Source organism: Apiotrichum porosum (genome assembly GCF_003942205.1).
Source record: "Apiotrichum porosum strain DSM 27194 chromosome Unknown scaffold_8, whole genome shotgun sequence".
Taxonomy (NCBI): domain Eukaryota; kingdom Fungi; phylum Basidiomycota; class Tremellomycetes; order Trichosporonales; family Trichosporonaceae; genus Apiotrichum; species Apiotrichum porosum.
Genome location: NW_021167115.1, coordinates 801240 through 823400, shown reverse-complemented (window position 1 = coordinate 823400; position 22161 = coordinate 801240). Strand labels below are relative to the sequence as shown.

At 59.8% G+C, this 22161-nt stretch overlaps 8 protein-coding genes across 8 annotated transcripts; 4 read left to right on the top strand and 4 right to left on the bottom strand.

Annotated features, from left to right (window-relative positions):
- Window positions 1-689: 689 nt before the first annotated feature.
- EHS24_009082 (uncharacterized protein) lies at window positions 690-2153 on the top strand (the record flags this gene model as incomplete). Its single annotated transcript, XM_028624377.1, has 2 exons — window positions 690-1255; window positions 1319-2153. 2 exons carry the CDS (start codon window positions 690-692, stop codon window positions 2151-2153), a joined length of 1401 nt encoding a protein of 466 aa, XP_028475449.1.
- Window positions 2154-4954: 2801 nt separating this feature from the next.
- RPD3 (histone deacetylase) lies at window positions 4955-7622 on the bottom strand (the record flags this gene model as incomplete). Its single annotated transcript, XM_028624376.1, has 8 exons — window positions 4955-5949; window positions 5995-6756; window positions 6797-6904; window positions 6955-7029; window positions 7066-7183; window positions 7250-7332; window positions 7420-7465; window positions 7575-7622. The coding sequence occupies 8 exons, from the start codon at window positions 7620-7622 to the stop codon at window positions 4955-4957; spliced, it is 2235 nt and encodes a 744-aa protein (XP_028475448.1).
- A 346-nt stretch (window positions 7623-7968) lies between these two features.
- On the top strand, window positions 7969-8768 carry EHS24_009080 (uncharacterized protein; the record flags this gene model as incomplete). Its single annotated transcript, XM_028624375.1, has 4 exons — window positions 7969-8026; window positions 8081-8184; window positions 8231-8397; window positions 8444-8768. The coding sequence occupies 4 exons, from the start codon at window positions 7969-7971 to the stop codon at window positions 8766-8768; spliced, it is 654 nt and encodes a 217-aa protein (XP_028475447.1).
- A 172-nt stretch (window positions 8769-8940) lies between these two features.
- VMA7 (H(+)-transporting V1 sector ATPase subunit F) lies at window positions 8941-9651 on the bottom strand (the record flags this gene model as incomplete). Its single annotated transcript, XM_028624374.1, has 5 exons — window positions 8941-8993; window positions 9049-9136; window positions 9196-9281; window positions 9470-9551; window positions 9592-9651. The coding sequence occupies 5 exons, from the start codon at window positions 9649-9651 to the stop codon at window positions 8941-8943; spliced, it is 369 nt and encodes a 122-aa protein (XP_028475446.1).
- A 242-nt stretch (window positions 9652-9893) lies between these two features.
- Window positions 9894-13020, top strand: NUT1 (mediator complex subunit; the record flags this gene model as incomplete). The annotated part of the gene is made up of 5 exons (XM_028624373.1): window positions 9894-9962; window positions 10002-10074; window positions 10112-11460; window positions 11500-11742; window positions 11779-13020. The coding sequence occupies 5 exons, from the start codon at window positions 9894-9896 to the stop codon at window positions 13018-13020; spliced, it is 2976 nt and encodes a 991-aa protein (XP_028475445.1).
- A 332-nt stretch (window positions 13021-13352) lies between these two features.
- Window positions 13353-15035, top strand: EHS24_009077 (uncharacterized protein; the record flags this gene model as incomplete). The annotated part of the gene is made up of 8 exons (XM_028624372.1): window positions 13353-13429; window positions 13504-13607; window positions 13981-14033; window positions 14094-14270; window positions 14331-14461; window positions 14511-14713; window positions 14838-14985; window positions 15029-15035. 8 exons carry the CDS (start codon window positions 13353-13355, stop codon window positions 15033-15035), a joined length of 900 nt encoding a protein of 299 aa, XP_028475444.1.
- Window positions 15036-15157: 122 nt separating this feature from the next.
- On the bottom strand, window positions 15158-17373 carry EHS24_009076 (uncharacterized protein; the record flags this gene model as incomplete). Its single annotated transcript, XM_028624371.1, has 8 exons — window positions 15158-15485; window positions 15535-15607; window positions 15660-15776; window positions 15833-16037; window positions 16088-16498; window positions 16605-16797; window positions 16850-16972; window positions 17024-17373. 8 exons carry the CDS (start codon window positions 17371-17373, stop codon window positions 15158-15160), a joined length of 1800 nt encoding a protein of 599 aa, XP_028475443.1.
- A 1367-nt stretch (window positions 17374-18740) lies between these two features.
- EHS24_009075 (uncharacterized protein) lies at window positions 18741-21924 on the bottom strand (the record flags this gene model as incomplete). Its single annotated transcript, XM_028624370.1, has 8 exons — window positions 18741-18951; window positions 19219-19556; window positions 19597-19672; window positions 19708-19761; window positions 19805-19956; window positions 20005-20040; window positions 20089-21770; window positions 21897-21924. The coding sequence occupies 8 exons, from the start codon at window positions 21922-21924 to the stop codon at window positions 18741-18743; spliced, it is 2577 nt and encodes an 858-aa protein (XP_028475442.1).
- Between the last annotated feature and the right edge of the window lie 237 nt (window positions 21925-22161).

Here is a 22161-nt window from a genome sequence, read left to right as displayed (position 1 = left end):
CGGAGGGCGTTTCTGGCGCTTGAGACGTGGTGGTTGCTGCCTGCAGGCGTGTGCAAGAGGCGCGGCGGGGGGAACCTCTGCACAGGGAGGGTCTGTGAGAGAGAGGGTGGGGTCTGCAGGCTCTGGCGTCTCTCTCCATACTTGGCAGGAATGGGCCCAGCGTCTGACACCGAGATCGCCAGACAGGACACTGTCGGGGGGGAATCCTCTTAAGCACCATGTCTATCGCCAGTGGCACCCGCGCAACCCCCACTCGAAGCCTTTGAGTACCCACCCATACGCATAACGGACTACAACCACAACCATTTACCCCCCTTCCTCTCCTTCATCATCTCCCACTCTCCCTCCTCCTCCCTCCTCCTCGCCTGTTCTCAACCCCCATCGCCGGCTGGCCCGTCACGACTACACACCGCCCGCAGCTCACACACGACAGCTGCGCTGACGCAAGAGCCCCGCCAGCCCCTCTCCACACACAACCCAACCCGTCTCCTCACGCCCAAGTAATATATCAGCCAGCCCCTGGCACCTCCAACAACACGACCATCTTCGGACGCGCCCTATCTCTTAACACGACCGAAACGCCAGTGCCCCCCCACCACCTATCCCACAATAACGACAACCCTTCCCCCCGTACAGCACTGCTATCTCACGCCAAACCTTTACCCACTCCACACTTCTCCACCACCACCATGCCCGACAGCTTCACCTCCACTGGGCGTGACCTCGTCGGCCACCGCATCGACCACGGCCGCTTTGAGCTCGTCAGCGTTCTAGGTGTCGGCGCCTACGGTGTCGTCTACCTCGCCCTCGACGTCCGACTGCGTGCACAGAACCCCGCAGGCCCTCCTCGCTGGGTCGCTGTCAAGTGCCTCAGCCGCCACGGCCTCGACGACCGCCAACGGCATTTCCAACGCCGCGAGATTGCCTTGCACAAGCTCGCGTCTGGCCACCAGAACATTGCGGCGGTGCAGAAAGTCATCGAGGAGGACAAGTACATCTTTGTCGTGCTCGACTACTGCCCCGGTGGCGACCTGTTTGCCATGATCACCGAGCGCCAGCGATACGTTGGTGACGAGGAGCTTGTCCGCAGGGTGTTCCTGCAGATCATCGATGCCGTCTCGTACTGCCACTCCATTGGCATCTTCCACCGCGACCTCAAGCCCGAGAACATTCTTTGCTCCGCCGACGGCTCGCGTGTGTTCGTCGCCGACTTTGGGCTGGCCACCACCGAGCGCCTCAGCACCGACTTTGGATGGTGAGTTGGCCGCGTTACGTTATGCCACACATGTGAATCACTGGTGCTAACGCTTCACCCCAGTGGCTCGACGTTCTACCTGTCTCCCGAATGCCAAGGTGGTCTCTTCGACCCCGTCGAGGCATACTCGACCGCGCAGGCCGACCTTTGGTCGCTCGGCGTCATCCTTGTCAACCTCGCCTGTGGCCGCAACCCCTGGCGCCAGGCATGTGCCGACGACGACACCTTCCGGGCCTACCTCGACGACCCAGGACTGCTCGCCACCATCTTGCCCCTGTCCTCTGCCTCGTCCACCATCCTCGCCGGTCTCTTCGCCCGCAACCCCGCCGACCGCATCAACATTGCCCAGCTCCGCGCCATGGTCGTTGCCGCCCCGAGCTTCTCGACCACCCGCCCGCAGCTTCCTTCGCCCGCGCCCAGCCCGAAGCAGTCCATCTCCCAGATTGCTGCCCACTCGCACTCGCAGCACTCGTCCGTCTCGGGCTGGAACGACGCGTACCCCTTGCAGGACATGTACCCTCCTACCCCGTACGAAATCCCTACCAACACCCACCACCACCCCTTGCACCAGTACCGTCACGTCGACTCGCACTCGTCGGGCACGCCCGCGTCTACACCAGGCCTCATCGACAGCCACATGGACCCATTCGCCACTGGGCGCACGGCCAGCACGTCCTCGTCGGACTCTGTTCCACCCACGCCTGAACTGGGCCCCATCACCGTCACTCGCGCTGTGCCGACGCTGGCGCCTGCGCCCGAGCCACGATGGGCGACGAGGGGCGGCAAGGCCCGTCGCGACGACGTTCACTACGCCAACGTTAAACACCACCACGCTGGCCGCAACTCGGACGTGGACAACCTCGAGCTTGTCCTTGGTGCCGCGCCGTTCGTTCTGTAAAAGAAAGAAAAACGCGAAACAACAACACGCACCACCACGCCAAAACGACACGGTTGCTCGCGCGCGCGTGTGCACCCGTGTAATGCCTCAAACCACCACCACGTATAACTGTACATTCGTTGCTTTACTGCTTCCAACAACCACACCAATTTGACTCTCAACATCAATGTTCCAGCCACAAGAGCCTCTGCGCTCTCCATTGTATCACTTAGACCATAGAAACATGCCTGTTGTCCCGATGCATACAATCACAACCAAACACACCAAATGGGGCACGTTGCAGCTCGGCCCTGTGCACAAAGGATCTCAAAGGCGGGGTGGGGGTATAGGGCTGGTCGTTGGCTGAATGACACCGTTGCCGTGGTGTGGCTCTCGGTAGTGGCATGTCTGACACGCCGCCCCGTTCGTCCACCTACCCCCCGGTGCTTCAGAGTACCGAGGCCACAATCAGCCCGCAGCCTGCCTCTCATCCAATGGTCAACACGCACGCACCTTACAGGCGACAAGCAAGTACGCGCCCGCATCCTCACCAAGCGCTGCTCCTGCTTCTGCTTCTGGCTGTCGTCGCTATCGGACGCCACAGATGGCCACCACAGTCGACATGTCTGCCACCGAACCCCCTCCAGTGCCACACAGGAGCCACCGCCCCGCCCCGCCCTTGCAAAACGCACGGAAAACCCAAATAAAACCGCGCCGCATTACATCCTGTTGCGATAACGACTCCAAGGCCGTCGATGGCGAACGTCCCATGGAATGAAGAGAGGCCATGGCGCGGCGGCGGAGGCGCGGACCGGAGCCTCACAGGCGACGACGTATCGCGAATCGCGTCTCAAGAGACGGAAAAGCTATTCCGGAGGGCCCGCGAGCGAGGGGGAGTAGAGGGATGAAACGATAGCGACGAGAAGCAGTGCGCGCGCGCAGTGGCCACCACATCCCCTCGCCACCAGGTCTGGGATGCTTCGACGCCCACGACTGCCAGGATCCTGGATGGCCATGGAATCCAGGACACGCACGACACGCACGACCCCCAGACGCCCAGAGAGGTCCGAACAAAGTCTCCGGCGACGGGCTGACGGCACACGGCTGCACACGGCCCGTCACGCCGTCGTGTGCCGTCTCCTGTCCGTCGCCGCTCGTGAATCTAATTCTAGCTTTGGGATCTCTGGATCTATGGGATCTCGGGCCCTCCGGATGCGTATTTTTTGGGTTATATCCTAGTGTCCTTTTGTCCGTAGAACGTGGACGCCGTGGGCCCGGTGGTTATCGCCATAGGAGTATGCCGCTTTCAGTTCGCTCCGGACTGGCCCCAGAACGCGGGGCACTGGACGTCCTTTGTCCCTGTACAGTCACAATCCCAATCACAATCTGTGCATGCCCCCACCCCCGGAAAGCTGACGTGAAGGACGATACGTCCCGGTAATCCCCTCTCCTCCCCGGCACAATGTCCAGTTCCGGAGCCATAGCCTGGGTCAGTGTCATGGCACTTGTCAGCCAGACCCTTCCCCTCTGCCACAGCATGCACACTGCTGCATGCTGCAGGTCTGACCTACGCGTCAACCATAATACGGCGCCACGCCCGCCCCGGCACGCTCCACAGAGCACACCCACGTTTCGCCCCCCCCTCCCGGTGTCTGTCTACACAGCCGCTCCTTTGTGGGTGGGTGTTACCAAGGGCAACGCCGACGGCCGTGTTCCAGCTCCAGCTCCAGCTCCCACTCCAACTCCGGTGCCACTCACTCACTCCACAGCACACATGTGCGTACGTCCTCTCATCACAAGTGGGCCTGCGCGGGGGGGGGTCACGTGTGTGCTGCGGCGGGGCGCGGGGGCAGCACAGTCGTAGTTAGTGTACATGTATCTCTTGCTCGCGTCCGTGTGTGTGGTCCCTTCAACGTGTGTTTGAGGCGGCCCCCAGGTCCAAGCCAGCGCCAACGCAAGCCAAGCCCAAGACTAACGGGCAACCGGCAGGGTCTGCAAAGCTGACTTGGCCAGCGCCGCGAGAGGGCACCCGAATAGAAAACCATTGCACCATTTGCCTTGACGCACCCCCCTCGCGGCGTACGGCTGCCAAAAGAAACAGGCGACACCCCTCTGTCACACAAACAACACCGCCCATTTGGCGTTCAGAACGCCACGCCTCCCCCACAGGTCCCAAACCTCCCCCCAGCGAACACGTACGCACTCGTTTGGCCACTGAGCCACTGACCCAGAATCAATCGTTTCAGCCGCCATGTGCCCACAATTCACACGCCGTACACGCCAATGCGCGCAAAGGTGAAAAACAAAAGAGAGGCAACGTGTGCCGCTAGAAGACGTGAGGCGTCGGTCTCGCTCGCTCGTTCCCAGTCTCAGCTTGCGACTAGCAGCCACGACGACGACGACGTGTGTGTGCAGTGTGCAGTGTGGTTGGTTTGTTCGTGGCGTGGCGTGCGCGGGTTCCTCTGTTCCTCTCCTCTGTTTTTGTTTTTGTTTCCCTTCAGTCTGTTTTCCCTTCAGTAGTGTCTCGAGTGTCACACAAAACCCTCACATTCCTGCTTTCGCACGTAGTCACACGCTAAACCCCCACCTTTTCCACCCCCCCACCCTTCTAGAGCCTTCTTCGGCGTGCCGTTCGCTGCCGTTTCGGCTCCACCTAGTTGAAGCGAAGGGTGGAGGTCTACCTCTGGTGCCCACCCGAGTAAAAGGGGGCGTTACGGTACTGGCGAACGCACTTGCATTCGGGGGGAGACAAGGAGATCAAGAAAGAACACAAATGAGTCTACCTACATACATCGACACAGACTGCCCTACGCCGTTACTGCTTATTCCTCGTCCACAACAATGTCCGCGCTGCCCTCGCCTTCAGAGGCAGCAGCGGGTGGGGCCGATTCCGGTTCCGGTTGCGGGGCGGCGACGGCGGCGGCGGCGGCCTCTGACACGTCGGTCGGTGCTGGTGCTGGTACTGGTGCAGGTGCAGTAGGAGCCGCTGGGACAGCAACGGCAGGAGCAGCGGGAACGTCGGCATCAGGCGCCTCGGCGCGAGGCTCCTCTACAGGTGCAGCTGCAGGGACGGTCTCCGCCTCCGGGACAGGCGCTGGAGTCTCCTCTGTCTTGGCGGGTTCAGCCTCAGTGGTCTCCTTCGGCTGAGCCTCCTCAACGGGCGCTGCGGGCTCGGCGGTCGTGGGCTCTGGCACAGCCGGAACCGCAGGCGTCTCGGTAGCAGGAGCAGGCTCATCGGCGACAATGGGCTTGGCAGGGGTCTCAGTGGGGGTCTCTGGGACGGCCTCTGCGGGGGCTTCAGTGACGGGAGTCTTCTCAGGGACGGGCTGCTCAGTCGGAGCACTGGCGTCGGCCATCTCGATATCGCCGTCGACAGCTGCTGCAGCAGCAGCAGCAACAGGCTCAGACTCAGCAGCGGGAGCAGGCGCGTCGGCGGGGGTCTCTGCAGGTGCCTCGGCGGTTGACGCCTCAGCAGCAGCAGTGGTGCTTGGCTCGGCGGCCTGCTCGGTGTTCTTCTCGACGTTGGCGGCCCAGTTCTTAATGTCCACAGGGTCCTTGGTCACGCCGTGACGGTCGCCATTGATAGCCAGAGTGGCCGCAACAGTTGCCTCGGCGGGAGGAGCGGGCGCAGCCGAGGTAGACGCCGCAGGCTGGACGGCTGCTGAGGGCGACAGCGAACGCCGCCTTCGTGTCCTCGAGCCGTTCGACGCCTTGGATCCCTCGCGGTGCGACTGGCGGTGTCGCCTGCCACCAAGTCCCTCGTCCTCCGAGTCGGACAGCGACGCCTCGTGCTGCTTCTCCTTGTCCCAAAGGCGCACTGGAGTGTCAGTTGATGGTCCTTTTACGGCGTTAGACAACTCACTTGGTCTCCTAATGTCCTTGTCCTCCTCGTCCTCCAGCTCATTGTCGTCCTCGTCGTCGTGTGCCAGCTTGGGCACCTGGTGAATTTGAACACTGGGAGCGCCAGTCTTGTCACGCAGCATCTCAAACACAGTCTCCTTGAGTTTGTCAAGGTACTCGCGCGTGTTGTGGTCGGTCATGTTGGACGGCTTGACGTCAAGCTCATAGTCGGGACCATAGTACTCGTAGTACTCGTTGTTGGGGATCGCGCCACCGAGCTCGACACCGGCAGCCAGACCCGTCTCGTAGGCCCATGTACGCGAGACCGACTTGACAGTGTAGCCACCACCACCGAGCATGAGGAGCGGGAGGTTGAACGACTTGATGTACTGAACACACGACGCGTGGCCGCGCATAGACAGGTTGAAAGAACCGAGACGGTCACCCGAGAGCGAGTCGGAACCACACTGGAGGACAATGGCACCGGGCTGGTACCACTCGATAATGCGCTTGATGACAGGGCGGAAGATGGTCTGGTAGTTTTCGTCGCTCATGCCATCGCGCAGCGGCACGTTGACGGCGTAGCCCTTGCCCTTGCCAATACCGTGGTCACGCACGTCACCAGTGCCGGGGAAGAATTCACCGTACTTGTGGAAACTGGTGGTCATGACGCGGTCCGTCGTGTAGAAGGCCTCCTCGACACCGTCACCGTGGTGGACGTCAATGTCGACGTAGAGAACACGCTGGTGGTAGCGGAGAAGCTCGAGGATACCGAGGACAATGTCTTGTCGTTAGCCAAGAACGTGCTCGCTCTCCCAACTCACCATTGACGTAGCAGAAGCCGCTGGCCTCAGCCTTTTTGGCGTGGTGGAGGCCACCAGCCCAGTTGACCGCAATGTCACATTTGTCACGGGACAAACGAGCAGCACCCTCTGTTACGGTCAGCTGTGTTTCCTTCCCAGATATCGCAGCTATCACGCACCCATGGATCCACCGGCCGAGATGGAGCAGTACTCAAAGAGCCCATCAAAGATGGGGCAGTCGTCACCGACATTGTCTGATGGGTCAGCAGCGCACCGATTTATTTACCCACATTTCACCTGCTCCTTGGCAAACTGGTGCTCATTGTCGGGGGTGATGCGGTGGAGAAAGTCGACATATTCGTCAGTGTGGAACTGAGACATTTCACGCTTCGTCGCGGGTTTTGCCCTCTGAAATACCATTGTCAACACGCGGAACAAAAGAGGCCCTGCAAACCAGGCGGCGGGCCAACTCACAAAGATCTCCATCTGCTTGTAGAGGCCATAGTTCATGACGAGCGAGTGACACATCCTAATACGCGTAGGCTTCATAGGGTGGCCTGGATGGTCAGATGCGCGCTCGAGGAAGGCGAGGAAGGGAGGGAAGGGGTCGTCGGAGGAAGGCGGCTCATGTTCAGGTCACTTACCCGGTCCATAGTGGTAGTTGCCAATGTCCGAATCGAAGAAGTAGCACTTGGAGGAGGTCAGCAGCTGGACGAGGGTATCGATTGTGACGCTGTAATCGCCCACAGACGCGCATAGGCAAGCTGATGGAGGCAGAAAGGGTGGATGGGATACTTACCACGCGCTTCTTCGACTCGCCCATGATGGGCTCGACGAGGCCCGACATGTTGCTGGAACGAGCAGCAAATCCAGGCGGGGGGGGGTTTAGGTGGTGTAGGTGCTAGGTATCCTTTTGAAGACGATTAGAGCGCGACGCTGTAGGTATCTAGCTGGCTGGATGTATGTGTAAGAGATGGGTGGGTGGGTGAGGTTTGGGCCCATGGACATGATCCTTTCAGTTAGCAGAGTACGCCCCCCGCGCGTCACCGACCAGCCCATACAAACAAGGCACGCCACCTGCGCTATATCGCCGTATTCCCGTGGCCACCTAACGCTTGTGTTCAGAGTCGGATGATGTTAATGTCATGGACGCACGAGTAGACAACAACAACAACAAAGCATAGAGCACCGCCATGTCGACCTCCAACATCGACGCGCTCCCTTACTACGACAAGCAGGTCGAGGACCCAGGTGCGTAGAGCTTGTTTATCCTCTAAATCCCGAGCTCGTTCTGACACTGTACAGCTGTCAAGGCCCGCGCCCAGGCGCTCATCGAAGCCGAGCTGAGGTCGACCCCAGTGGTCAGCGACGATGACCCGAGGTTGCCGGCGAACGTTGACGTCTTCCCTGTAAGTCAGCTAACCGTCTCCAACTATGCTGCAGCTGACAGATTAGAAAAACGCCGCTCTGGCATCGCTGTTGGACAACTATGCCGAGGAGCCGATCCGCGCCATCGATGCGAGCAAGTACAACCCCCCCAGCGTGGCCGAGGGCGCGAGCTTGGAGGAGCTGGCGGAGGCTGTGAACAGGGGACGGATAGGCGAGGGTCACATGTCGCTGAGGTGAGTTAACCATACACGATTCGAGTAACTCGTATTGACTTGGCAGGAATGAGAACGTCGGCGTGCTGCAGACCTACGGCCCCAACGCATGGCTGGTCCGCAACTACCAGCTCAACTCGCAGCTCACCGAGCTGCAAGGCACCCTCACCAACCTCAAGGAGCAGGTCACCGAGGTGAACCGCGCCCGTAGGGTGTATCAGGAGGAGCAGGGCGAGCACCTCGGCCGTCTCGAGAACCGCTGGGGCGACCTCGTGAGCAGCTCTGTCCAGCTCGAGATGGCGTGCACAGCCATGAACAGTGAGGTCGCTGGCCTGCGTGAGCGTGAGGCCGAGCTGCGCGCCGAGGTTGAGGCGCTCGAGGCCCAGGCATAGGCGGGTGCCGGAGCCAGTAGAGGATTAGTAGACACACAGACACACAAGAGACAGCTCAACCCTGTATTTTCTGTAACACCAATGGTCATGCCACGAGCATATGCTGTACATCGTCATCTCCGCCTGCAAAAAAAACATAAACAACTCTTCTTCTAAGTGTTGGGAACAACGGCTAGTCGCCGCGCAGCTTCTGGACACGCTTGAGGACAGAGTCCTTGAGGGGGTCTGAAGGAGGTAGATGTTAGATATGGCTGACGTTCGACAGCGCTGAGCCACTCACCGTACGGGTGCTCCTTGGAGGGGATCTCAAGCAGAGCAGGGAAGGCCGCCTGGTAGCGGTCGACAGTGGGGCGTATCCGCTCAGCGATCTGGACCGTCAGCACGACTGTCCGTGGAAGGTGGTCTACCGCGAGTATCAATGACGCACGTGCTGGTTGATAAGGAGGATGGCAATGTCCTTGCGGTCCTCGGTGAACTCCTGGAACGCAGCCTCGATGACGTTGGTCTGGGTCTCTGCAAAGACGTTAGCAGTGACCAAGAGGACGGTGATATTGGTTTGGGGGAAGGTGGCGAGACAAGGGGGGGGGGCGGCATTATCGCAGTGCACCCCACGGTTGAGGAAGACTCGGCGCGTAGACCTCCGCGGTAAACCCCCCATCTCTGCAACTTTCTCTGCTCCCACAACGACAAACTGTACGCACTGCCGTCGACGATGACAAAGTTCTTCTTCTGGTGCTCGTCAACGTTGCCGATACCGGCCAGGAGGAGACCAGTGACCGAGTCCTGGTTGTCAGCTCAGACTACGTCGGCTCCGACAGCTCACCTCGTCTCCGATGACGGCAAGAAGGTTGCGACCCTTGGGGTTGGACGTGGGCGCGCTCATGGCTGTTGACGTCGAGCGTGCGTTGTGGGAGAAAGAGAGGAGTGAGGTGGATGTCGAGATTGACAACAGACCGCGCGGGAGGAGGCTGGGAGGGTGTGTCCCGACGGTGACGCTGCGAACGGGAGCTGAATGATGGGCCTCAGGCACGCACACCCCCCGCTCTGCATCCACCATCTCCATCTCCTCCATCCCCCTCCGTCTTCCACCTACATTCATCCTTCTCAACACCTCGCCAGCGCATCATGACAACGGAACTGGGTGTCCGTGATGTTACGGGCCGTGCAGTGGTGCGCGCAGTGCCCCCAAAACGCGTATGTGTAGCTTTGCGGACAAGATCAGGCTGACATTAGTGGGCTCGCCTCGTCGTTGACTCTACGGCCCGGGACGGCCTCGATGGCCCCGCAGCAGAGCGTGCAGTTGCTGGTGCGTGTATACCATCTTGACATGGCACTGATATCAGATGGCCTGCTGCACCACCTCGTCAAGCCCGCGGCCCCTGCGCTGCTGCTCAGTTACCTCTCGGCAGCACTGGCAAGCGGAATTGTCACTGCTCGAACATTTGCCCTGTCGCTGCTCGCGCACCTCCACCGTGCCGAGGGCACCTCTGTGGTCGACACACCACAGCTTGCATCTATTGCCGGAACCCTTTTGGCCAACCCCACAGACCTGGGACCAGGCGAATACCTGCCTTCCCCCGTCTCGCTGTCGAGCCTCGCTGATGTGCCCGACGTCGGCACGAGCGCCTCGGCGGCCGCCGACGAAGTGCCGGCCCTCTCACTACTGATGCCTTTGCTTCGACTGTGTGCCAACGCTCCCGCCCCCGTCCCCCTGCTCGCGCTCGCTGCGCGTCTGGCAGCGTTCATCCCTCCTCTGCCGGCACCACCATTCGATGTCGGTCTCGAGGCGGCCCAGCTCTCGGGCTCGCTCCCAGAGGATGTCGCCACACCCCTTCGCGAATGCCTGGCGGGACTCATGGCTGACCTGCCTTTGCCTGCTGCAGCCCCAGGTCCACCAGCTATCACGCTCTTTGATGGCCCGCTGGCTGGCCCAAATGGATCGTCGTTTGGCGATCTTGGCGCGTCCCTCGCACCATTGGGAGGGCCCCTATCCCTCCCTCTGCCGCAAGCAGTCGCCTTCCTCATCGAGTATGCGCACCGTGCACACGGTTGGGTGCGGAATTCGCAGTACGCAACGAGCCCGCCTACACCACCAATGCACCTCATCCAGCTCATCCGTCTCGGCCGCGCGCTCACGGCCGACTCGCAAGAGTTCCTCGCAGCGCTCCTTGACGCCGCCATCACACGCGTCATCTCCAGCTGGTCTCATGGGCCATTTGCTGCGGTTCGCCCCTTTTCATTCTTCACAGACGAGCTGCCGGTCCTGCTTCGGTGGTGGCGTGACAACTCGGATCCCAAGTGGCCGTTCCCGCAAAACTTGCAGGGTGCGCTGGGCGATGTGTTTGCGGCCCACTCGTCCCAGCTTGCAAACACATACCAGGCGCTCAACTCGATCTATACGGCCAAGTTTTCGCAGTCGGAGCCCGACGACGAGGCCGGGCCGTATGTCCAGCCTGACGGGTGGTCTATGCTCTCCATCGAGGCGACGGCTGTGCGCCGCTATGTCTCACTGGGGCTGTTGGATGACGAGGCGACGATCGCTCTTACGGGAAGCGCGGTAAAGGCGACTCAGAACGGCGAGTCGCTGTTGGAACGACTGGCCACGTCGTCCCAGTCCCATCTGGCCGCCCTGGAGTTCTTTATTCCGTACGCTGCGGGCGCGACGCATGCGTTTGGGTCAGAGCTGGCAAAGGTGAGCCCCTTGACAACTTTCGTGAAGCTCACTGTCCAGTGCATTGCGAACATTGCTCAACAACCGCCGCCTGAAAATCTCTTTATCCGCCTTGCCGGCTCTCCCTCCTTGCTCGGCCTAGTGTCCGCGTACATTATGCCAATGACACTGCTAGACCTGCTCACGACCCATCTCCTGGACCGCGCAGAAGACGAGGTGATGCGTGCAGAGGACCCACAAGGCAGTCTTATTCGCTTTGGCGCCGGTGTAGTGCTCGTCGAAGCAATCTGCGCACAGTTCGAGGTGAGTGAGTCGGCGGTTTCCTCTGCTAACTCTCAGCTTCCACTCCCGGACCTCTTGTATGACGCTCGGCGCGCGACCAACCTCGCAGACCTGCCCGAGGTTGAGCTCAACCACCTGAACGGCTGGATCAAGGCCCTGTTCGGCTCGGACGGCATTGACGACGAGATTGTCATGACTACGTCGCCGCAGAACCTGTGCCGCTTCTCGTCCACCATCGTGCAACAGTCGGTCGTGGCTGCCATGTCTGGCCAGATTGACCTCGACACACTGCACAGCGGACTGTCGTACTATGCCCAGCCCCTGTTGAGCTGGTGTCTTGGCAGCGTTGTCGGCTGGTTGTGTGCTGAGATTGAGCGCCAGGGATTGTTGTCCGGCATGCACCTGAACGTCCTGCAGACACTTGTCCTCGACTCGTCCTTCCCCGAGCCGTTACTGCGAGTAAACGCCAAGGCCATCAACCACCTCTTGGAACAGACCACGGGACTCCAGCAGGTCCTCCAGAGTTCCAACTTTGACCATGTGGCCGTGCGTGCGCGTCTGCAGGCTGTCGGGTCGGCCGATGGCGGTGTTCTTATGCCAGAGACCCCACGCTCGCCTCCTTTGCCGACACTACGCAGCGAGCTGCAAGCTGTGCGCCACTTGGACCTTGCTGCACCAGGCTGGGTCGAGCGTCTGCTTGACGCTTTGCGATCCTCACTCAGCACACACGGAGGACTCAAGACAGTCGAGGCAGTGTTGACCGACATTCTGTACCCGACCCTCACAGACGTGGAGGGTACCAACAGTGACCCGCTGGTCCAGTTCCTCGCCCTCATCTCTATCCTCCCCATCCCGCGCGTCTCCCCGGTGCCAATCGCATTCACCATTGTGGACGCGTACCTGCCGTCGCTGTTCGGTCCACGATCAATCCTCATCCCGCCCCTTCCGCCACTCAACCCCTTTGTTGTCAACATGGCCGGACAGCCGAACGAGACATTGCCACCACCACCGATCGAGGTGGCTGCGCGCGCACTGCATCGTCTGCTGCGGTTGGCCCTGTTTGCTGCAGACGCCGAGAGCGACGCTATTGCCAACACACTCGCGTCCCACCTCGCCGACGAGCTGGCGTTCCAGCGCGCACGTCCCGACGCGGGCAGTAAACGCAAACGCGTTACCAAGGGCCCCGGATCAGGCGAGCCGCCCATGAGCGCCGACCTGCGTGAGATGCTCAACCAGCTGAGTGCGGCGTTTGAGGCCGATGACGAGGTCAAGGCGCGGTGGCCAGCTCTGGGCGCCTAGAATGGAGGTAGAACTGTAGTTTCTCTCTCAACCCCGTAGCCTCCCACGCTATGCTGCGGCGTGTAGCGTTATCATGCATTCATATCGAAACCAACAAGCAGGAGATCCAGACTTGTTCCAAAAACAAAAAACCCACATGGGGTGAGTGTCGGCTCCGAGCCAGTGTTCTATCCGGGGCCCTTTCAGGTCCGTGGCCGCCGGTCCATTCCTCTGAATATGCGCCGAGATCAACGTCGACGCCGCATCGAGCCCAAGATCAAGGCCGACTTTGGTTCCCTCGTCGTTTGTTTCTTTACTCTTCTCTCGTCTCCTCACACTTTTTTAATCACACCATGCCCGTCGTCGAAGTTCCTGCCGACCTCATCGGCTCGTCTGGCCTGTACAACAGCACCGACCCCCTGCTGCGCCGGTATGTTTAGGTTTCCGGCCACGAGCACAGGCTGCGGGGTAGCCAGAGTTCTCATATGTTGACGTATTCTCCAGTCTCCGTCTGGAAGACCAGCAGGGCTCGCCCATCACCGACGTCGCCAAGACGTTCAAGGACGTCGAGGTGCTCATCATCTACGCCGGCAGTGCCGAGGGCGCCAGTAAGTCGTGGCGGGCAGCACGGATGGAACGATCTAGATCGACAATGGGGGCGCGCGTCGCGGGTCCAGTGTGCGGCGCCAAGTTGCGGATTCGTGCCGGTAATGACCCGGGTGGCCATTGTTTTTGGCCTTTGGGCGTCTGCTGGCGTACGAGCTGGCCAAAGCTGGCACAGAGTGCTCGTGCTCGTGCTGGCCACCGCTGGTGGGCAGGATGTGTACGTCGAGCTGGCCTGCATGTGTGCTGCACGCCCACAGACACGACGCTCAAGCCCACAGTGTTGCCAATACGGCGACTTGGCCGATCCGCGTCAGCTTCTTCGAACTGGTCTCCCTCAACCTCCCAGACATGGACCCACAACTGACACGTATCCAGACAACGTCGTTGAGCTGCACAAGAACCTCAACCACCTGATCAAGCATCAAAAGGTAGGCCCTTTTACTGCCAGCTATGAGTCTGTCAAGCCACCTTAGCTGACACCACTGCAGTCCGCTGCAGTCATCTACTGCTCGACCGACGTGGACGCCAAGCTCGCGCTGGCCGTCACTGCCAGCCAGCCATGGTACCGCATGACGTTCTTTGACGACTCGGACTTTGCCCCTCTCGCCCAGGGAGCTGCTGAGGTGACGGATGTCTCGCGTGGAGAGGACTTTGTTCACGCCGGTGTGAGTGCAGGAGAGATGAGCTTGCCAAGTACTGTACGTTCCAGAGCTCACGCTTGCTAGGAAATCGAGGTCGAGGCCGAGGTCGTCCCCTTCGGTACCACCGAGGACCCCCAGGATTATGTCCGCCCCCTCTCGCGCGCGGCTGTTGGCATGACCATTCGCGCTTACGCGACCCCAAGCATCGCCATCTAGTAAGCTCTCCTGTGCTCTTCTGGCACTCTCATAAGACTAACTCTCCAGCAACATTCCCAAGCACCGCTTCCTGGCATACAACGTTCGCGACCGCGCCTTTTTGCCCGAGCGCGTGCCCAAGAACTACTACGAGTGGAAGCAAGGTGCCCCCGAGAGCTTCAAGATCTGGGACTTGGTCCACCACATGCGTTACCAGATCATCGCGCTTGTCCTCTTTGCCCTTTACCAGCTTTTGATCTTTGTTGGTGGCGGTGAGTACGATCCAGTAGAAAGGCAAAGGACTGCAAGCTGTTGTGGGAGTTGCCCCGTCAGCTTGCTTGTCTCGGTCGACTGAGCCAGTTGCTACTTGCGGAGACTGCAGCTGACCATTTCCAGAGGAGTACAACTTCATCCCCGGTCTCATGGACCAGCTGTCGTGGCGCATGCGCCAACTGGGTGCGCCCATCGAGGCCCCCACGCAGCTGTCCGACTTGGCATCCAAAGCTGCCGACCTTGCCGCCGAGGTCACAGGACACGTCGAGTTGTAGCGTGTCATTGCCGTCTCTTGGAGTCTTCAGTGTCTATAGGGCTTAAGTATCTGTATACGTGGGTAATTTATATTGAGCAACGAGGCTGCACCTTGGAGAATTGGATCTTCACAGTCCCATGCATCCCCTCCAACCTTCTACTGACAACTACTGACTACCAACCGATCCTTACGCCTTCTCAACCCAGACCTGCACGTTCTTGCCACCGTCAATCTTGTCCAGGGTGTCGCCGTTGGCAGCGTCACCGACCGCCCACGAGGGCTGGTACGGCGCGCCGGCACAGATGCTCGTGATGATCATCTGCTTGGCGCGGTCCTCGTCGGCCGCCGCGTTGTTGTGGAACAGCTTGTCGACCTCCTCGAGCGTCTTGCCCTTTGTCTCGGGAGCGATGAAGATGGCCCAGATACCACCGAGCAAACCGAAGGCGCCGAAGAAGATGAAGGTTCCGTACGGCGCGGACTGCAGGAATGGTGGGGTAATGAGGCCAATGATAAAGCTGTAGCGCGTTAGTGTGGGGCCGGAACTGAAAAGAACAGCAGACGTACTTGAAGAACCAGTTGGTGCAGGTGGTGATGGCAACGCCCTTCGCGCGGCGCGAAGACGAGTGGACCTCGGCAGCTGAAAATGTCAGCCAAGAGCACATTGTTGCGGGCTTGTTTCCTCTACTCACGCATCGTCCAGGGGACAGGAGCCCAGCCGACTCCGTAGAAGATCATGAATGCGAACAGGAAGGCAACACCGACCCAGGCCTGGGTGGGGTGGGCAGCCCAGTCCTTGGAGTAAACGCCTGGAGGAGGTTAGCGGTATGTTCCTGCGGACTGCTTCAAGGATTGTAAAACATACCGATCATGGCAGCGACAATAAAGTGCGACGCGGCAATGAGGAACGCGCCGTAGATGAGAGGAGGACGACGGCCGACCTTGTCAAGGAGGAGGAAGGCCATGACGACGGCAACAAACTGGGCAACGTTGAGCACGCCCGAGAGGGTGATCTGCATTTCGTAGTCGAGGCCGAGCTGCTCAAAGAGGGTGGGCGAGTAGTAGATGAGCTGGTTTGGTCAGTATGTGTGTACATTTATTAATCCAGCAGGCCGCTCACAGCGTTGATTCCTGTCATTTGCTGGAAGAACATGAGCATCACGCCGATCATTGTGCGCTTGATGACACCGGGCTTGAACATGTCGACCCAGGCGGCAACCTCGAGCTTGACCTCGCTCTTGAAGTCTCCGCCCTGCAGAGAAGGGTGGGCAGTCACAAGCACGTCACGGTTGCGAATGGCCTCGGCACGGATGCTGATCCACTCGGCCTGGACGAGGGGCGACGTCTTTGGGAGGCGGCGGAGACGGGCGAGGCTGTCGAGTGACTCCTCGTCGCGGCCAACCTGGGCGAGCCAGCGGGGAGAGTAGGGGAGCGACCACAGGAGAGCAGCCAGGCCGACGCAAGGAGCCATTTGGACAATGAAGGGGACACGGAAGGCCCAGTCGCCGGACATGTGGCGCGTTCCGTAGGTCTTTTACGGTTAGTTTTGTTCTTTTTTGGGGGAGGGGGGTTTTTCCCCCCTTTTTTCTTTTTCTTCTTCTTTCCACCTTTCCCACCTTCGATCACACTCTACTCACTATGTAGAACATCACAACGATGCCAAATACGATCGAGGCGGCCTCTAGGACGAGGAACGAACCTCTTACGTTGGGCGGGGCGATTTCTGAGATGTACATTGGAGCGGTTGACGACAAGATGCCGATCCCGATTCCGCCGATGAAGCGGCCGACGACGAGGGTCGGAAACTGGTAGGCCGCGGACTGGATAACACTGTAATATCCGTCAGCTATGATAAGCTGGAAATGGGAGAGAAGACGTATACCTTCCAATGACAAACCAGACCGAGCCGAAGACAATGGACGCCTTGCGGCTGTAGCGGTCGGCGAAGAAGCCACTGATGATGGCACCGATGAACGCACCGAGCTCGAGGAGACCGGTCATGACACTGTGCGAGGTTGTCAGTCTGATAACTGCGCAGTGGTGCCTTGGGACTCACCCCTTGTTCAGACCGGCCTTGGAGTTTGCGTCCTTGTCAGTCTCGGGGAACTGGGTGAGGAACTGCTTCATCGTGAGGACAATGGAGAGGATACCCTGGTCGAACCCGAACAGAAGACCACCAAGACAGGCGCAGGCCGCGGCACTGAGGACGACGGGGTTGGAAAAGACATCCTTGACACCATTACCACCGAGAGCGTTGGCAAGGGCCTCGGGGTTTTCCACATAGTGGAGGGTGTCCGGGTCGAGCTGGACACCGAGCGACTGGAGGGTCGGGACGTTGTCTGGGTCCGGGGCGTGTCCGTTCTTCTTCTTTGGCGCGGCGGCCGAGTCAATGGAGCTGGTGGTCATCGTTTGTGTGCCGTCCAGCGGTACTTTGGGTCGTTGACAAGTGGTCAGGAGTAGGAGGAGGGGCTGTTGTTATACTGTTGGTAGCCGGTCGCTGGCGATTGTTATGGCTTGCTGGGGATATCCTGTCCACCAAGACCCGGTGTATATGTACATTCTCCAGACGCCTCCAAATGGCTTTACACGGCCCCACAGTCATTTCAACCCGACCCCCGGGATGGCAAGGGGGATCTGGACATGCACCTCCGTGGGGCCTGCGGGGCCTTCACTCACCAACTCCACCATCTCCGATGTCTGAAGAACAGCTCACGGCAACGCCGCAAGTTTGGCGAGGTCTGGGGAGCGCCACTGCAGGGTGGACGAGCCGTGGTGGGCCGGAAATCGCGGCCGGAACAAAGTCGTTTAGATCATTTTGTCCGATTGTCGGGAATAAGAACTGTAGGGGTCGGCGTCCAACTTGGATACCGAGAGTTACCGCACCACCATAAGGGAAGAGGAGCACGCACGTCCTCTGTGCAGTAGTGGTATGGTGCATGCGTACCGTAATCCTTCGCGTGATGGTTTATCGTGGGGAATGCAGAAGCGATGGTTGCCGTGGAATCAGACATATGTGGCAATGACCAGCGCCGCCCCCTGCATGACGGTTTCCTCGCTGCTCTTTCCTCTCAGCGAGTTCCCAAAGCCCGACTGCTACAGGTATGACTAGTTTTGGCATTGGCTTGAATAATATTGCTACCAAAGGTCCTACCAAAGTCTATCGGTGCCTCCTCGTCCACCCATTCAAACCTTTCAGTAAATCGATCCAATTTCGGCCGATTTTTACTCTTTTATTTTTTGACCGCTCTGTCGTTATCTTGACTCATCCTCTACCCACATTCCCATACATTCCGGACCGGTAAGCGGTATCACCCCACTTCACAGGTTCATACTTGGCAATATACATGCAGGCCTGGATCGGAGAACAAGGACGTCTCACGTATTATCTTGCCCACATGTCCAAGCTGAACGTCCATGTCTCCGTGATCTCCGACTTGACGGGGGAACGCTGTGGTGGGCAGGGCTGTTCCTGTGAATTGAGATCTAGACAGGCTTGCTCGCTTCAGCTGTTGCGGTCCATTTCGACATGTCGCGGTGCCGGTGGCCCCGTTCATTTCCCCGATCCGCCGGAGCAACGACGTTCTCCTCTGCACATCAGTCTTTTATCAACACACATGTATCGACGAAGGTTCAATTTCGGTTGGCCACAAACGGACGTCGTCACCCCATTCCAGGCGACTCGCGCGACTGTCACGCAAGCTCAGATCGTGGCATGTAGTCGTATATGTGTACAACAGGAGCACCTACGTAACAGTAGTGTGGCGTCAAGACTTTCAGTGGAGGTACACCTGCTGGGAGAGCAACGGTTTCGAGTGGGTGGCAGCCAAGTCGGCCAGGCGCCTAAACGCGGCCATGTCGACCCTGGCTTTAAACACGACAAAGACGTGCGTCGCGTCGTGGTCTGCCACCTGCTCTGCCTCGGAGCAAATATCGAATCCAGCAGCGCAGTGTGTGCACCTCAGCCATATCCCGCGGATCTGGTCGCTGTGGATATCGCACAGCGTGTCCCTATGCAACACGTGTTTGAGGTATGCGGTCGGGTCGCGCGGGTTGAGGACTGCCGTGGCTGGGACCTGTCCCACCCGGCTCCTGTACAGCAAGGGCAGGAAGGGGAAGGGCGATTGCAAGGGGATATGGACCGGGCGGTCGAATTTGAAGAAGACGTGCCGCGGGTCGTGTAGGCGATAACTCCTCAGCTCACAGATACTGCACAGGTTGTACGGTTCTGGGTCCGAGGGACAGTTGGCGCACTGGTACCGTCTGCCCATGATCCATTCGTTGCAGTTTGCGCAACGGGCATTGTGGTCCAGGTCGTCCCTTACCGTGAGGACAGTGGCATGCGAGCGGAGTGTGCTCGGTGTGCCGCGCCCCGAAGCCTGGCTGGGCGCTGTTCCGCGGTTATCGGCGGCGTACACGGTCTCGGTGTCGATCGTCGGGGACGATGAACGCGACGACTGCGACGGCGCAGCGGGCACCATGGCGGTGCCCATGGCCGACCTGGCAACGGTGGACGAGTCCTGTTGGAACCAACGGTCGCGCGCACGGCGGGACACTGCCTCCACTTCGGCGGAGGCGAGCGGGATCGGGATCTAGAGGTCAGCTGGTGATCCGCCAAGTCCAGCTGCTTACCTTCATCATGATGTGATCGGCAGTATGCTGACCGTCGCCGGGAGCGCTGACACCTTCACACTGGATACACAAGTCCCTGTTGTTAGCTCTACTCAGACATATTGAGCTCACCATGAGGGACAAACAGCGCAGTGGAAACGCGGTCCAACAATATCTTGCAGACAGCTGGCCAGTTAGCATGTGTAAGTTAAAACTGAGCGAAACTCACTTGTGGCAGAATGCTCCTGGATGGCGCACCGGACGCGTCTCGACGCCGACCCGATCGCTTCGCCCGCCATTCGATGGCGGGGGTGTGAGTTGTGGTAGCGGTTTATCCGGTAGAGACAGGAAGACGTGCACGGGATGGATCTCTTCCACTTTCTGGTAACCTGTAGCGTTAGACACCAGGCCGAGGACGACACAACGCACAAGATCGGCATAGATCAAATTTGGGACAAGATACGCCTGCGATGTCAGCTGTGAACGTCCACGCAGAAGGATTCCTGAGCTCACATTTGAAGCGGTTGTGGAATAACACGCTGCGGCAGATTGTACACTCCGAGTCTTCGGCGTAATCTGACGGGTCAGCTGGTCCGCGGTCATTGCTTGGAACTCACCAACATCGATCCAACCTTCCGCACCCCACACCATCTCGCGGAAGGTGTGGCGCAGCCTGGACCGCTTCCTCCTCCGTCCATTCGCGTCGCGGTCTTCGCGGGCGGCTTTGGCCGCCGCCTTGGCGTGTGCAATGCCGTGCACCTCGATACAGCCAGGACACAGCTCGTACCCTCGGGGAGCGTGTGTGCGGCGTTCGTCAAAGGGGCTCATATCGAGCGAGCTGAGAAAGTGTGGAGAGGTGGGGGACGCGGCGCTGCCGTTCGTAACTGCCAGACTGGTACGACTGGCATTCGTCGAGATGGACCCGGAGCGCGAGCGGCCGTAGGTCGACGTGTACACCGTCTGGCTGCCAGCGCTCGAGTCGGGAATGCTCGTAGTGCCGCTTGTATTGCTCGAGTGGGAGCGCGCACGCACCCATCCCGCCGTACCTTCGGAGGATGTGTCGTCGCTCTCGGTTGGCATGCGAGGCGGTACAAAGGGCGCCTTGCCGGCGGCATTGACAGTCCACATATCACCCTCACCGCAAGCGGTGCATGCGTATCGCATGTACTCGAGGCGGATTCCGCACGCCGAACAGTCTGGAGCGAGAATAGGTGCACCCATTGGCTCTGGCGTGTGCGCGACCTCGGTCCACTCGGGTGATTCGGGTGGCGACAGTCTCGCAGTCGTGTTGGCCGACATGTACGAGGTGGACCGGCTGGGCCCGGCGATGGACTGGGCGTCAAACTCGGCGTCAGAGCGCGACCACTGTGACTGAGTTTCGGTCTGGTAAGAATAATAGTAGCGACCACGGGCGTCGCGAACAAGGGCAATGTCACCCAGGCTCTCCTCGTCGCTCAGGCTCTCGTCACTGTCGTACTGCCTGTCGCTGATTCGTAGTCTTGGGAGGCGCGAAGCGAGTTGGCTCTGTTCGCGCAGCCAGCGAGAACCCAACTCGGAGCTTGTGAGGAGCGACGGCGGGCCCTCGTCTCGGTACGGTTCACGGTACTGTGACTCGTGCTCGTAGGCGGTGGGGTTCGAGTTGAAAATGCGGTGCGAGAGCGCGCCACCGCCGCTGTACGCTGACGCCGCCGCGCGGGCGGAGGAAGGTGCCAGCCGCGGTGTCATGGGCGAAGGGAGTCCAGCCGTGTCGTTCTCCTCGGACGCGCCGAGGTGGTCATCGACCGCCTCGCTAATATCGGAGACAATACTCCTGCGTCCAAGCGTAGACGTGTCGTCCGCACCACCGCGAGAATCGCGAGTACTCCTCGACGCTCGTGACCTGTAGCTCCTCGAATCGTAGGACCTGCCGCTGCGCGAGCTATAGCTGCGTTCCGAAGGGAAGCTGGCAATACTGGACGTGTCACTGAGACTCGGGCCGTCGTACTCGACGACCACGTCGACGCGCATCGCGACCTTGGGTGCAGGAAGGGCCATCCCAGCTCCCATAGCTGGTGATGCACCATGGTCGTCATCCCCAGAGACGAAATACGCAATCGCCTCTGTAAGGTCGTCCTCTGACTTGATGCTAAACTCGTCGCCGTCATCGTCCGTGTATGTGAGGAAGAAGCGCCATGCTGAGAGAGCAAAACATTCTTCTACCTTGAAGAAATGTCAGCCAACTGTAATTACTTTTGCTTGTTTAACTGCTTGCTGCGGAGTCGAGTGCGAGACCAACGGCGTTGACCTGCGGCAAGCACTGCAACCCGCGGTTCATGACTCACCCTTGTGCGCAGCGACTCTAGTCGACATGTTGCCGCCGAGGGGAACTGGACTCGGCGCGTCGTACCGTCGTACCCGCATCTGACCACGAGTGGCCGGTTAGGCCGGCCAGGTATGTCACCTTGGGCCGGCCGCTGCATCCTGTGCTGGCGGGGGGAGGGCGAGGAGGGGTGTGTGTGGTATGGGCGATGGATGGATCGTTACGAAAGCTGGAATTCAGTGAGGAGGCGTCTTGGCTGCGTGAGCCCCACACTTGGCGTAAATGAC